Raw genomic sequence first — 16427 nt, 5'->3', positions numbered from 1 at the left:
CTGGTAGAATCACTGGTGCGTTGATTGTTGATTGATTGATCGACTGATTTATTGTTGTTGGGATTTGGGGCCACTGGTGAGTTTGTTTGTGAAGAGACTTTTTAGGGTAGGAGAAGGTGCGGCGCAATGGGCCAAAAAATACTTCAAAAAATATTTCAAATCCAGAAATACCAATAAACTTTAGAAAAATGATAGACGAGCATAAAACCATAGCAATTTACAACGTTGCGTACGTTGTAAATTGCTATGATAAAACCATAGTCTTATAAAGACTATGATAAAACACACCGAGCAAGATTTTCCTCAATTTATACAGTTCCGGGCCCTGTATTCCAAGTATTGGGACTGATAGACGAAATCCAATAATGTGGTGACTCTACTATTCTTCAGAGTTATAACAAAATGTGTTTCTTGGCCGTTCTAGTCTCGAGTCATATGACCTGTCAGCAATGTTCCCTCTAAGCTGCGCACGTGCGCAAATGCGCAGTGCAGAAAGGGTCTCTGCGCACAGAAAATCTACGCTGCGCACAAAAAATCAGAAGTGATGTTTTTTTTATAGTTGTTGCGCACTGTTGTCCAATGGACCACGCAGGCGCGCAGATTCGTGAAAATTAAGATGGAACATTGCCAGGGCCAAATAGTGTAGCAGACCGCTGGTCCTTTTAATCCAATGTCCCTAGCTAACGCCAGGTATCTGTTATGAAGGAAATATACCGTGCTCGTATTAGGATTTTAGTATATCATGACAACTTGTAGAACTCTACTATCTCTGCTAGTGTTGCGCAAGCTTCGTAAGCATTGTTACGCCAAACATAGTCCTAGCTAGAGTGCTGCCTTTTTCCTGTCCTGTCCTGACTTCTCAATTCTGAAAGTATTTGGCGAGAACATATAACACGTTGCGCTATATGCCTATATTTTATCGCTGGTGTCACAAAGCGACATACCAATCAAGAACGTGTGTAGCCGTTCGGTCGTAGTCCTCGCTATCTAACTGAATGCGGCTATATTACTTCAGGTTCGACTGGATCCAGAGACACATTGCAGATTCGACGGATATATTACAACGAAGGCAGGCACAATAAACACATCAATACTTCCAATCCAATCCAAGACTTAACACAGTAACAACTCCACACAAAGATACTCCAAGATCAACTCCAATCCAACTACAATCACAAGACTAACTCCAATCACTTCCTCTTTTCCAATACCACATGCTACCTTACGCATGACTGGTCTTGCAACCAGATAGTCCAGAGTCATTATGGCTCCGGAACCGAGCGGTTACACATCCCCGTTCCCAAGTTGAGTGATCTAGTAGCAAAGATCACTCACAAGCGACGAGAAGGAGCACAAATAAAAAAAATAAGCAAAAAAAATGCAGAGTATAAAAAATGGCAACAAGATGTACAAAGAATAAACAGAATCAGGCAAGGCTTGTTATAACGTTCTACAACCACCAATAGTAAATACAACACATCAGTGAAATCCACCAACAACACAAAGAAGGCCACCACAATATCTCCAAAAGTTCTCTCAACTGTCAACAATACAAAATAACACACACACAAATCCAATAACAATTACGAAAAAGCAACCATTTGCCACAGACAGCTCTCCACAACATAACCCGGCATGCGCAAAAACCGAGCCAATAGCAGAAACAAAACACGAGGTATCAATACCCATAAACAATAGCAGGTCACTATCGAATCAAGATCACAGTTCTAACATCTCAATATCAGGGGCATAGTCCAAGTCCGGTGTCAAATCCCAATGACCCATCATATCACTCAAATATCTCTCGAAGTAAAAACTTTACGGTGCGACGGCTCCTTTATATTCACAGTAATACACTCAATGGCCAGCTTACAGTTCACCAAAGGCTTCAAAGTTCCAAGTATATCCGATACATTTACTTCTCTACCAACCAAGTTCCATAGCGAGTTCTTGTTTTCAATAGATGAAGCCACCGGAGCACTATCATCTCCACAATCCGCAGCCAAATGTCCTTCCATCAAAGAGTCATCCATCACGCTTCTTTCTTCCCCACGAACATCATCATTCATCTTGTCACACGACTTCAATGGTACCATGACTACCATCCCTGATCCAATATCTTCAACAACCGGCGCAGTAATAGTCTCTTCAGAAACCGAATCCGTTTTACTCTCACATGCCAACATATCATGAACGAATTCCTCTACATGCGGTTTTTCAAAATCCTCCTCTTCCAAGGTCACATCAACAACAGAGTTTTCAACAGACGAGCATACCGAGACCGACACATGTTCCAAGCCACCACGTGCCACATTATCCACTTTCCCAACAGTACGAGTGTCCAATAACTTCACAATTTGTCGTGCTTCCTTCCCAAGCGTTCCTTTTGCTAACTTGTTAAAAAACCGTGCAAGTGCAACTTCTTCTTTCCTCTTCAATAACTGTCTTGCTTCAAGTCCACCGCACCCGTCTCTTACTGCAAGCGGCATCTCTATATCGGATCCAGCATCAGGCTGCGTGCTCGTCATTTGTAGCCGTTCGGTCGTAGTCCTCGCTATCTAACTGAATGCGGCTATATTACTTCAGGTTCGACTGGATCCAGAGACACATTGCAGATTCGACGGATATATTACAACGAAGGCAGGCACAATAAACACATCAATACTTCCAATCCAATCCAAGACTTAACACAGTAACAACTCCACACAAAGATACTCCAAGATCAACTACAATCCAACTACAATCACAAGACTAACTCCAATCACTTCCTCTTTTCCAATACCACATGCTACCTTACGCATGACTGGTCTTGCAACCAGATAGTCCGGAGTCATTATGGCTCCGGAACCGAGCGGTTACACGTGTTACAGCTATGGCGTTGTTTGTAATTGTGAATGTCACTTTCACGGCAGTTTATTTCGCGCCGTAGATCAGGAAAACGGTGCGTATATATATTTGATAACTACGTTGTCATTTACGGTCATCACAATGTCTGCTATTCTCTTTGATCAATCAACGTATGGTGCAATCCAAGATTTCGAGTCGGGTACATCGAATTCGCGAGTGATATTGGTCGCCGGCGCGACAGTAACTTCAATTTGGGGATTTTGAAAAGGGCTGTCCGAGGCCCTAACCATAAAGACGGCATTGTCTTTACCTTTCAAAGACATGTTCAATTGTTCATACGCTCACGAGAATAATTATTGTGGTCGTGATGAAAATTTACTAACAAGTTGCTGCAATATTGATCAATTCAGTAAAAAAAAATCTGGCAAAGAGCCATATCTTATACCCAAAAGAGCCATATATGACTTGCGAGCCATAGGTTCCCGACCGCTGGCAGGGGCCGGGAACCTTTTTCGTCCGAAGAGCCGTATTGACCCTATTTTTTTCATTTCCACTCCCAAAGAGCCATACATGTCGACCAACTGTTACGTCATGTTTGAAAATTCGTGACGTCATCGTAGCACCAATTCGAATTTCCTAAGTGGGACTCGTCGTGTGTGCCGATTTTTCTCTGTAAAAGCTGGTACTACTGAGGATGATTGCCTGATTTGAGCATGCGAAACTTGAGTTACATAGATCTTTTACACGTTTCATCTTTTAATCGTAGTACAGTGAGAGCCATATCATACTTTTTAAGCTCAAGACAACTGTAATGCCACTTCCACGGCAGTTCAATTCGCACCGTTGATGAAGAAGACAATGTGTATCTGAAAACTGCGTTGTGATCTAGGCGTCGCCATATCTGCTGCTCTCCTTGATCAAGCAACGTATATCCAGCAATTCGAGATTTCAAAACGGGTACATCGAATTCTCAAATGATGTTGGTCGCCGGCACGACAGCGACTTAAATTTGAGGATTTTAAAAAGGGAGTGTCTGAGCCCCCGACCCCGAATGCGGCATTGTCTCTCAAAGACATGTTTATTCTGCAACGAGAATAATAATTCTGGCCGTGATAATAATTTACTAGTAAGTTGCTGAAACATATCGATTAAGTACAAAAATGGCAAAGAGCCATATCTTATACCAAAAAGAGCCATATATGGCTCACGAGTCATAGGTTCCCGATCCCTGGTATGGGGCGATAATTTCTTGACGGAAATGACATTCCATGAATATTCGTAGCCTTGTGCAACATGTTTTTCGATGCCGAGGAAACAAACTATTGAAACTATATTCATCGCTTATAAAATATAATACGACTCCGGGTATTTGGTGCAAAGGCATATATATCATCGTCACTACACTGTTCGACTTGGTAATCGAATTGTATTCGAGTATACTTGAATCGTTGGGGTCACGGGTCACCCTTGTGAGACCTGGCATGCATAAAATAGATATACCCTCTGGAGCAAGACAGACAGATTGGGTGACGGCGTGCTGGACATAAGCAATTTTGTATTATGAATTCAAAATAGCTATGTGTGTCGTACCTGTGCCCGAGATAAAGAAATGATTGAAATATTCGGGGCAATGACCGCAGTGGAATGATAGCCTACATAAACAGGACACCGCATCTCTTCAGCAGCGACTTGTTGGATGAACAACCAGGCCCCATTTGGGGCCCTAGCTATGATTCGGACTGAGCTATGTTGTAGAATGCCATACTGTGACTTCGATTGGATTATGGATTTAAAGAGTAGCAGAAGAACCCAGGCTGGCATGAAACTAGGGATGGTGTGAACGTGAGGTTCACGTTCGCGTTCTGTGTGTGAACCTCGGAAATTTAGAGGTTCGTGTTCACAACAGAACCTTGGTAGGTTCTGCACTGTGAACCTTTTGGTAAATTGTAATTTTCACTCCATTATAAGATCTTTGGCTCAAATTTATTGCATTTCAACTACGGGCCACTCCATGCATGGTGCTGGCAGCATAAAAAAACAACGCTTAACGAGCATGCACCATGCACCTCGACAACCTTAAAAGTTTTAGTTGCTTTGTTGCGAAAATTTTCTCGGAATAACCAGCTTTCCGTTTGTGGATATTTAGTGACTATCTGCTGTGAGCTTGACCCGCAATCACATAACATCACGAGCGATATACGTAGTCAGCGAATGATGCTTATATTCAACCAATCAATGACATTGATATCGTCTTCTGTTTCATTTTATAACTTGAAAAATGTGCTCTCTTTTTCTGATATTCAAATATGGTCACATTGGTCACCCTATAGTTATACCTTCAGCATGTCGTATAATTTTTATCGTTAGCTGTTCTCTGTACGCTGATTTCTAAGCCATTGTCGACTCATTTCCGTAATACATTTGAATAATACATCTATTCAGATTTATTACCCGAATATATTATTCAAATGTATCATGAGGTACTGTGACTCATTTAGAAGCCTTTTAGCTCTTCCGAGTCACTTTCGCTATTCTTTGTTGAATATCCGTAGTTAGCCTACCCTAACCCTGACTCTGCTGGGTGTTCCTATCGCCTTTTCGTCGACTTATAGGCTACTTCGATGCGATGCTGAGACTTATGTACCACAAGGTTAAACCTATCAAATACATGACAACTAACAGCTTGTAGCAGATACGGTTGTTTTAATATCAGGACATATATTGCTCACACGTCCACCCTAGAACACCGGCACAATTGAATCCTTGCCCTTACGTTACATTTTTCCCGCACGGAAATCCACAGGCGAAATACATTATAATCTGTTCACAATATAGTTTTATCCCTCCTGCTAAGATTGACGTCGTAGTCGAGTTTGTCTCCATTCACGCCCTCGAAAAATGAAATCGTCATCCCGGTTGTAGAGACGTCTGCCCTCGCAAAGCATCCTTTGTAGTACATGAAATTTGTTGTCGCCTCCGCAAAATTATTCGGCCATCTGCAATCAAAGTGATTATAAGAATGATAATGGAAAATGGAGAAACCGTCGGCACTCAAGTAGCAGTAAAAGCGACACCGCACATTCTGCTCAAGTACAAGTAGAAGTAGCATTTACAAGTAAGTAAAAAAGTAAGTATTCTAGGCCTGATTTTGTCTAAAAAACTGAAAACTGTCAAGTAGAGAATTAGTCTGAAATCATAATCCCTTGAGGAAGTAGTGCGAGTAGGCAAAATCTACTTGAAGTGCTCCGGAAAGTAGAAGAACTTCATCAATGACCATCTATGGGCAAATGTCCATTGTCCTTACACCATATTGGCAAATTAGCTTGGAACTAGATGACCTGGATTTTGCGTTAATAAGTGGAATTAGACAACTGGAATTATCTACTTGTTTTGAACTGCTGCAAAATATAGGATACACTCACTTATATTTGACCGTGAAACGATCGTCTTCGAGATTTGGATACCGTGTAGTCATGTCGCTACTGCATCCGACGATTACGTGCTGCGTCACCGAACCATCGTTTGCCATGATGTGCTGGAATATTGATGTTTTTATTGGGTTATTTTCAGTTCCATATGGGATTTAGGTGATGATTCCATAACTAACATGCGAACGTTAGTCAATGGTGTTGGTATTGCTTCAGAGTTTGCTCACACTTGCGATATTTGCTTAAGCGGTTATATTTTACACGGCTTCCATTTCAACTCATGAGGCGAGATTACGTACTTTGAAATCGATCCTTCAAGTTCTACCTGAGCACCAACATGACTATATAGACCACTAGGGCGGGGCACAATGATTCGAGTACTCGAATCTGAACCGAGTTCAGGGTTGTAATGACTCGAGTCATGACTCGACTCGAGTCAGACTCGAGTCACGATTTTTTTATGACTCGACTTGACTCGAGTCATTTTCTTGAAATGGGAAAATGACTCGACTCTACTCGAGTCAATATTTGGATTGACTCGGCTTATTTTATATGACTTGAAGATGAAGAAATTTGCAAATCATAATGGCTAGATCAACGCATCCGACGAATTCTGCCGACATCGCTATTTGTCACCACTGCTTTCGTTGCACTTGTCTGATATATCAGATATGCCGCCGTAAAAACAACAGAAAATGATACATAGTAGCAATGCATTGTACAAAATCGTCCAGTGATGAAGAGGTAATAGATCCTCCGCAATTAAAGTACTCAAGACTTTTCAATTATACAAGCAAACAATTGAATCAAAGTTCAATTAGAGCCAATGAAATGACTCAGATGGTGAAGAGACTGATAAGCTCATGTGTAGATTTGAAGGCGATGATTCTTTGCATTTTTGGGCGACTAGAAAGAATGAGTATTCAATGCTCTTCAGTGTGGTTCAAAAATGCTTGTCAATTCCTGCTTCTAGTGCACTAGTGGAACGTGTATTCAGTAGATGTGGATTCATTCTACGGCCATGCCGCTTTAACATATTTGAGGATCTCCTTTCCACATTAGTATTTTTGAGGTGTAACTCATTGATTTGATATGCTGTCTGTGAAAACACACAATGCCCTTCGTCCATTTGACGTTTTGTTAGGTATGTGCATTGTGCACGTGAGTAATAATGAATGGCTAATGTTGTGTGATGTTTGTACAATATGGCTGTTCTAAACTAATTTCTTTTTTATTTTACTGGGTGGTTACATGATAAAATTGTTATGTTGCATAAAAGGAACACTGAATCTGGCTTAATTTGAAAAAAGTGGAATCAATGATCTGAGAGGAGAATATTCTGGATTTGAAAATAAATGGAGTATTTTAGTGAGAAATTCTTTCATATAATATAATTACATAGTAGTAAGCCGACTATTTTTTCATATCCAAAACATTCTACTCTAATAACTTCACTTTTTCTAGTTGGAATTGAGTCAAATTTGCTATGAATCATATTTTTACACAATGTAACAATATCATGAGATAGCCGGTAAAATTCGAAAATCTCTATTTGTAATTAGTCTAAAATTTTCTTTCATAGCATTGCTTTCTACTGGTTGGAATTGAGCCAAATTTGATTTTTAGGCAATCTAGCAATTTTAAGAAGTAGCCAGAAAATTTGAAAAAATGTTTTTGAACAGCCCCATTGTACAATTATTTCTCCAATGCTGTAACTGCGATGTAGTCGGTAATGCAATTGGGAAAACCTTTAGTATAATCAAAAGGTATCTGTTCTGTTGTCACTGCACAATACACATAGTTGCATGCACGCTTTTACAGCATGCTGGCCTGTTGTAAATACCTCTACATAAACATGCATCTATTGATTCTCTATAAACTAGTATCTTGACGGGAATTTGTTGGTTCTCTATCAGATAGTATGTAGACGTGAATTCGTTGGTTCTCTATCAGCTATTCGTGAGCTATCGTCGATGTGTTCATAATAAAAACTGAATGCTTGTATTGGTGATGTATCAGACTGACAAGAGAGATATTTGATTTTCAGTTCTAAGATTAGTAAAGTTATCTTTAGCATCGGTAAATGAGGCCAGGACCTGTCCGTTATCTGCCTAAATAAACACGTGCCAAGACTATGATAGGGACAAAATGAGCATGTTTCGCAAACAGGGAATTCGATATCACCCAAGCAGGATTGAAAACATGAGTTTAACATGACTTCAATACTGTGACTTGGACTCGACTCGAGTCATAACACCATGACTCGGACTTGACCCTTTAAACGGTGACTTGGACTCGGACTCGAGTCTGTGATGAATTGAAAATGACTCGACTCGACTCGAGTCAAAACCACAAAAGTATGATTGACTCGTGACTCGGAACCATGTGACTTGGTTACAACCCTGAGTCCGAGTATTAATTCTGATGATACGAGACATGGTTTAAACCAGCACTGAAATGACATGCTCCTTGCCCTTAATAGTTAATGTATCAACGAGAATTAGAGTTTCGATACTATTTTCCACTGTGGGAGGCCGTTAACTACGATTGGTCGTATCGACCATACGAAACATGTAGTACAAAGCTGTTGAAAATGGAATGTCTATGAAGTCGTGAACAACCCACAAGTGTCAGTAGGTATTGTCAGAAATACAAAATAATCTTAAATGTGATGTAGAACTGGCGTTATATTCCTAGTGGTTGCATAAAAGGTATACCTAATCGCAGTGGCGGCTCGTGACAATATCGGGTGGTGGGCAAGGGCCGCAAGCGACTTGTTATCAATATGACGTCACAGTAGCGTTTTTCAACGTTCATGATGGCCACATGAATTTCCCGTAAACAATGATTTTTAACGTAGGTGCCGCGAGAGGTTTGCCGGTGGCGTGACTTGAAGTGCGGTAACAAATGTTTTATTCATTGTTTTTCATTCAAATGATTATTTTACAAAATGTACGCAAACTAAGAATCGTTCCCATGCCACGAATCAATCATCAGGTTATCCTTAGTAGCATGCGTTATGATTTCGTGGTAGAGATTACGCAAGCGCCGAGTAAGACTATACCAAAAATACACAGACCAACTACCTACAAAGAGCATTCGCATGACACCTTGTGGTGTTTTAATCGTTCCATGCTTCCAATAAAAGACAGTAAAAGCAAAACAAGGCGTTTTTATCCTCGCCATAAGTAAGCCATTCATTTTTATCGAAATGCGCTGAAGAAAAGGCACGAGTGCGCTTTCCTCCGGCGTACGATTGGATCAATGGGCAATTTCTAGGCTGATACGGACCTAGTCGCTTTACCTCTAATTTTTGCTCTAAAGGCAGCTGGCTAAACGGCGTACGGAGCAAAGATTCAACACGATTCATGTTCGCACTTGACCTGACTACTTATCTGCAGAAATGGAAATGACTATAAATCGAGAGATTGCGTATGCCTAACTGGAAAGGTCAACGAGTTCGGACACATACGCAATTGTTATCTCATACATTGGACAAGGAAATGTCATATTGAATCCAAAACATCATTCTGAAGAACTACGGATAGCAGCCTCGGAAATTCGGTCCCGGTACAGCTTGGGAGATTCTGGCCTTGAGGCTGGAGACTGTCACACGACACATACGGCTTACGGTCTATAGTGTCTATATGTCTGCTGCAAAATCGCCTTCGGAAAATATATTACCGAATAAATACGTGGATGAAAGCCGAAAACTTGGTACACTGTTACATGAAATCATCGAGAAGTATAGCCTCATGACCGTTTTCGGTATGGTACACTGTCAAAATTAATACGAACAGATCAACGCCGAATTTTGCGTAATATTTACTGAGGAATCGGCTGATCAAGCGATCAGCTGTTAGCCGCCATCGAAAACGAAACAGCTATCGCGCTTGACAGGGGTTGTAATTGTGAGCAAATGGCCCGAAGGCCACCATTCCACGGTGAAATTGACATTGGAGAATATAAAATAAAACTAAATATTTGAATGCAAACCGAGGATGTTAGTAAACTGTTTCATGATATCATCATCTCATCACCTATCTCAGTATGGAACACAGATACACCGGCTTTTGCGTGAAATCCGCAATGCGTTAGGTAGGCTAAGTGTCAGATCAGCGCACATCTCTACCATACTCGAACTTAATAACGAAATTGCTGCCCTAATCATTGAGTGTCAACCTTGAGACTTGGCACAGCGTTCGATACTAAAATCAAGACATACCATGTAAAAGTTCATGACGGATCTAGCTAAGGAGCATCGTTAAAATCAATGGAGACCAATACCGGCTTTGCGTGAAATATGTTTGCGATACATGACCGATCAGCACACACTCGACTTTGGAAACGGAATTACTACCCTAAACTTTGAGTAGAAACCCTGAAACTTAGGACAGTGTTAAATACCACCATCACGACATGACATACCAAGTTTCAAGAATTATCATGGTGTGAAACACCATCAAAATCGACCTGTACCAGCAACGGTCGACTCAACGCATATCACGGTATCCGAGTTCAGATATAGATACGATTGTTACATCACACCTTAGGGGCTAGCAAGCATATTTGCCCCGGTTGCTCGGCCATTTTACGAATAGGAGAGAGTAAAGCAACGTTTCTTAATTGTGCGCAGCTTTGAGAGAATAGATAGTGAAAGCTTGTTATGAGCGCTACCGGGGCAAGCCCCGGCTAGGCATTCACAAAGCGAAAACACAGAAGAGAATTCGATTTTCGCGGAGACTTCGCTATGTATGGGCATTTGCAAGCGAAAGCACAAGAAGAACGCGGGTTTCGCTGTGATCTCGATATATATTGAGCGCTGTGCGTCTATAAATGGTTAAATTGTTATTGAACAGAATTTTAGGTGGGGCAATGCCCCAGTTGCCCTATAGGACGAGCCGCCACTGCCTAATCGAATATTGCCAAGTCCTATTGACCACCCCTGCTCAAAACTGCCACCTGGTGATCGCGGTTAGGTAATTTTACCTGCACGTTGTGATCGTGACCTACAATATAGGCTGAAACTCTGTACATATCAAACATTGGCATCATCCTCGTCCTCAGGCACTCAGTTGTGGGTCCCGCCACCCCGCCACTGAAGATCGGATAGTGACCAGTTACGATAAGGTAGTCAGCGCTGAAAGAAATAGAAGATTGATGATTAGACCAGGGTTATGAAAACTTAAGTTACGACACAACTCGAGTCTCAATTTTACGGAGTCTAGACTTGTCACGAGTCTTTCGTATAAATGAGGAAAATGACTCGACTTGATTTGAGTCACTTTACGTATTCAGTATATGTTTATTCATAGTTTCATAATTTCAAAACACCACAAGACTGCGATACCATGAACTTTATCGACTATTGACTCGACTTTGTACTTAAGTCTTTCGCTTGTCTCAACTAAGCCATGCGGGTCGACACAAAACGAGCAAGAAACTGTCTTATCAAGGCCTATTTCTGCGTAAAAACGCAAAACTGTGAATTAGAAGAGGAAATAGTCTAAATTAAAAGTATGTAAAAAATTAAGTATTCCAGGCCAAGTTTTGCCTAAAAACCGAAAACTGTGAAGTAGAAATAGCCTAAGAATTATAACCACTCGGGGAATAGTGCAAGTGGACAAAACCTACTTGAGTGCTTAGACTGAGTAGCGAAGTACTTCTCAACTGACTATCTATAGTCGAAACTCTAAATGTAAGCTTCACTTGTTACTTTGTTACAACCCTAGATGAGTCTTTCCCACAATATGCAATCGCATAACTCACTCTTGGCCTTCAATGAGTTGCTGTTCGAGCCATTGCCATTGCTGTTCCGCCATCTCCTCGTCCAAAGGAACACCGTCCGGATTCAATCCTATTCCGCATGGTATGGTCGTTTCGAACATCACGATTCGGATCTTCACGTTGGAAGGTGTCAGCGTGTGGTCCAGAGTGTACCAATACCACGGGAATGTCCTGGCACGAAACAATGGCACACGAACGCTTTTATACAATAATTGCAGGTCTCCGTCGATGGGGCTAGCTAATCATTTTTAATCCGTATAGGACACGCAAGGTACAATGCAGAGCTGGATAACTGGAAAATTTTCAGCTCTCACAAATTAGATTAGAATTAGAATGATAGCTGCACCATTTTATCCAAATTAGATTAGCATTAGACTTACAGAATTCGTGAAGACTTTGAAATTGAATTACATTCCGAATTACAACAATGCAACAAAATCAAGTCCAGTTCATTTATCAAATCAGAGTTCATGAGTTCAGAGTTCACGACAATGGCAACGTTTCGCATGATACGGTTCTCATGTGGCATTTTCCGTAAAACTAGAAATTACATTTCAATTAAAATGAGAGCATAGTAACATTTCGGAAATTAGATTAGAATTAGATTAGCGGCATTTTGCCCAAATCAGTCTTATTATCCATCTATAAATATCTATAGTTGTCCAAGTCCGGTGCTCTCACCATCTGGTTGAAATCTTGCTGTAATCGATTTGCGCTTGCACGCTGCCGTGCCAATCGTGGTTCCCGGTAGTAGGATACCACGGAATGTACAGAGCCGGGTCGCTGTAGACTTCTTCGAAAGTGCCCTGCGTGATGAAATCGTATCGTGTCAAGTCGAGTCGAGTACCAAGCTCTACGCACTTTAGTGTTGGGAGATAGTGTAGTGGTGACGATAAGCCCAGGCAGACAGGGTTCGATTCTTGTCGGAGGTTATTCTAGCCTCCTCTTCCCCCGCGTCGCTGTTCTTGCGGCGACAAAAGCCTAGAAAAAGACCCGGCGAAAGAGCGGACCCACAAATAATGGAAAGAGCAAGAAAGTGACGCGGAATATAGAGGTTAACATCGCAAAAGGGACTGTGACATCGGGCACTAGGCTGAGGTGGAAGCCAGTTTCTGGAGACCACAACCGCAACTGGTAGTTCGGCATCCTCATAGCTGTTCATTACATCGCATTGTGACTTATCGCATTGTGTGCGTCTTGTTCAGATGCAAATATAATCTGACGATTAGTGATTAGTGGAAATCGCATTTATTTTTGTGAAGTCATGATCAACCGACAGCACTAGTGCAATGAAATAGGTATGATCGAAAAATACTAAATAATCTTGAATGTGATTTAGAACCGGCATTATATTATTTGTCGTCGCATAAAAGGTGCATATTTGAACTTTTCACATCATCCTTACTGTCGTAACGTCATAATCAGTGATACTTGAATACTAGACTCGAAACCAAATACTCGTATCAGAATCGAATCTCTCGATTTTGGCCGGCCCTAGACTGCATGAAAAGTAATGAAAGATAATATAAAAAGGACAAGCGATCAAAATAATGTGGCCTGTGTCTGTAAAGGCGAAGATGATATATCACAACGTGCGCTCGACTAAACGCACCCTCCATCTTCTATCGTAGATATCTTTCACTCCGAGAAAGTAGAAATTGTCACCGAGCTCGAGAATGAATTTGCAGTCGTGGTCTCTCGACTCTCTAGCCATGATGGCGGCTACATTGCGCTGAGCTTTTGTTGAGTAAAGAGGCTCCGGCAGACCTCCGTTGTCGCCCGCAATGAGAAAGCTGAAAGTGTCTCCTTCAAATGACTCTGTTCAAAATGAGTGATTCATAACAATTCGTATTAAAGTTGCGTATACAATTGCGGTATTTGCATGAGAATATATAGATAAGCAGCTGCTGCCTTTTTAAATATTATACGTGTTATACGTGGTTCTGTTAATGCTTCTTCAAGAATCAAGGCGACGTCCAATTAAAAACCACTTGTTCGATTTCTTTTGAAATAAATGCTTGTTTGCCGTTTGCTAGCCTCTGTCATACTGCCAAATACCGCTAAATTGTACTGCCAAAACGTACTTTGTTTAAAAATTCTTCTTATAATAGCTTTCACATATGACATATATGTCTTAAACGAGTCGTAGGCTAATTTGAAACAGTTTCGTACAACGCTCGTAGCATTTGTGACGTACGATTAGTTCAAAGTAAGGCCGTGAACGACACCATAGGTAGGAAATATACTTCCATATTTTCGAATCGAGATAAAATTGGATGTTTCGTTTAGACAATTAATGAGCAATCGTCTAATTACTTGTATTTTGGAATTGAGATATTGTGTTTTAGTGGTATTCGTGAAGTTTTTCGATCGCAACGCGGCCATTTACACCAAACCGATGTTCTTGATTATGATTCCGTATCTGCCGACTTGTAGCGCGGCCCATTTCTAGACTTTTTTTATGACAAAGCTTGCGCAGAATTGAGGTATAAAATTGGTATATATTTAGAAGTAAATTTGACACGCACCGTCTATCGCGACGTAGTTTCATCTGTTGCTGTAAGTATAAGAACCCCATTTCACCTGTTATGAGCGTCTTCGGTTCAACTTCACGTCGTAACGGTTCCGGGTCACTTTGTAAGACTTTGTATGCGTACGCAACGCAGACAATACATGATAAGAAGACTATAATGCGCATATTTCCGCTCCTGGTAATTCTGGAGTTGCCTCTATGTATAATCGTATATATTTATCGTCGATTAAAACCCCGAAAAATGCTACATGCATTTCAACTACTTTTCCAATTACTACAACTAGATATTGTCTACTGTACTAATTAATCAACCAGGTATGTATTTTACCACTTCCGATTCTACTTGACAGTTTCTGGTGAAACTACACTCTAAGAAGCGATAAAAAAGTGTTTTCACACCCAAAGGACCGGAAAAGGTGGTACACGATACAAAACTTAACTAAGAATTATATCGCGACCATAAATCCTTAGTGCATACATGCATGTATAATTTGGATTAAAATGTTGTAGCCTACTTGATTTATACTGCAGTCTGAACTGAATTCGGTTCAGGTTTCGTGTGCCATGGGCGTATATTCACACCCGTATATCAGGGGTGTTATAGGGGTGGAAATACGCATTCTTTTCGCGAAGAGTGTAGCTCGGATTTTGAATGGTAGCAAGTAGTTTCGATATGAGTCTGCGTCACTTTTACGAGTGAAATCATCATAAGAATCTTGTGAAGAAGCCTTGCTTTGCTGATTTGCTTCACAATTAAATCCATTTTGCTCAAGCCTGTTGGTCCTATACTTTCTTGCACATGGTATTTAGAATTGTCTGCACATCATATTGTGATAGCTCTGTGTCCAAGCTAAACCAGACCTTACATAGAACTTATCCCGGCTTTGCCCACGCTGACTAACATCCAAATCGCTTCGTATCATTCCAGAAGATCTCGTGCTTAAAACTCTCGCATTTAAATGACACCATCCCTGCATGTTGAGCTTAGAATATATTAGGGTTAGTATACTCCCGCCTTTAGAAAGATTTTTCATACTTTTTGAAGAAATGTCTGTTTTGGTTCAAAGGTCCTCCTTTTAAGCCTAAAATGCCCCAAAAGACCACGAAAGACGTTAAATTTCGGCCTTAAAATCTGAAAAATCACCTTCATTTTAGTCAACACCACATAGGAGTAACGCAAAAAGTATGTAATTCGGGAGACGAGTCAAAGTAATGACCTTTCTTTTTTCTTTTTAGTCAGCACCTCAGAGGTATCGTAAAAAGTGGGTAATGCGGGAGTCGAGCCAAAGTGGTGACCATTTTTTTAGTCAACACTACAAGATTTCCAGCAAATCTCACAAAATTAGCTGTTTTCAATTTCTGTAAACTAACTTTTATGGTTTGATAAAAGTTTTCTCCTTTCCCGATTCCAAAATAAGGTAACCTTATATTATATTGAAATTCCCTTCTGCCACACAGCTGTTTGTGCACTGTCAGCGTTGTTATTACGGCAGAAAATGACCACGTGTCTTTACGAAAGACTCTGTCCTGCCCGACAAAGTTCGACAACAAGAAGATTTTTTGCATGTCCGAATTAGATTAGGATTAGAATTATATCTAATCACCTTTTTTCCGAATTGGATTAAAATTAGAATGTATGAATTCGCAGAAACTTGGAGATTGAATTCAATTCAGAATTGGAAAGATATGCAACAAAATCGAGGATTTAGGGTTCATATCAAATCAAAGTTTATTCCCATAAGCGCAAGAATGGCGAGTGTAAGTATAGCAAGCTTGACTCGTTTCGAACGATACATTTCTCCTGTAGCATTTTCAGGTACACCAGAAACTGG

General features: G+C 40.7%; 1 protein-coding gene across 1 annotated transcript; it reads right to left on the bottom strand.

Annotated features, from left to right (window-relative positions):
* Window positions 1-5666: 5666 nt before the first annotated feature.
* LOC145448946 (tartrate-resistant acid phosphatase type 5-like) lies at window positions 5667-14800 on the bottom strand. The gene is made up of 7 exons (XM_080327400.1): window positions 14646-14800; window positions 13675-13880; window positions 12744-12868; window positions 12045-12233; window positions 11265-11415; window positions 6270-6382; window positions 5667-5843 (listed from the first exon to the last, which is right to left on the bottom strand). The coding sequence occupies exons 1-7, from the start codon at window positions 14758-14760 to the stop codon at window positions 5672-5674; spliced, it is 1071 nt and encodes a 356-aa protein (XP_080183526.1). The 5' UTR covers window positions 14761-14800; the 3' UTR covers window positions 5667-5671.
* Window positions 14801-16427: the final 1627 nt, after the last annotated feature.

This window comes from Botryllus schlosseri, chromosome 10 (assembly GCF_051294905.1).
Source record: "Botryllus schlosseri isolate E-star chromosome 10, Bs_hap1, whole genome shotgun sequence".
Taxonomy (NCBI): domain Eukaryota; kingdom Metazoa; phylum Chordata; class Ascidiacea; order Stolidobranchia; family Styelidae; genus Botryllus; species Botryllus schlosseri.
The sequence above is the reverse complement of the archived record's forward strand: the minus strand, read 5'-3'. Positions and strand labels throughout refer to the sequence as shown.

What these genes read in the sequence shown, in the direction of transcription:
- LOC145448946 (XM_080327400.1), bottom strand. Translation starts at nt 14,760, where the DNA reads ATGCGCATTATAGTCTTCTTATCATGTATTGTCTGCGTTGCGTACGCA. An exon ending in AGCAAGATTTCAACCAGATG is followed by an intron (nt 12,234 to 12,743) that starts GTGAGAGCACCG and finishes GTTTCGTGCCAG; the next exon opens with GACATTCCCGTGGTATTGGT. An exon ending in CAACTCATTGAAGGCCAAGA is followed by an intron (nt 11,416 to 12,044) that starts GTGAGTTATGCG and finishes TATTTCTTTCAG; the next exon opens with CGCTGACTACCTTATCGTAA.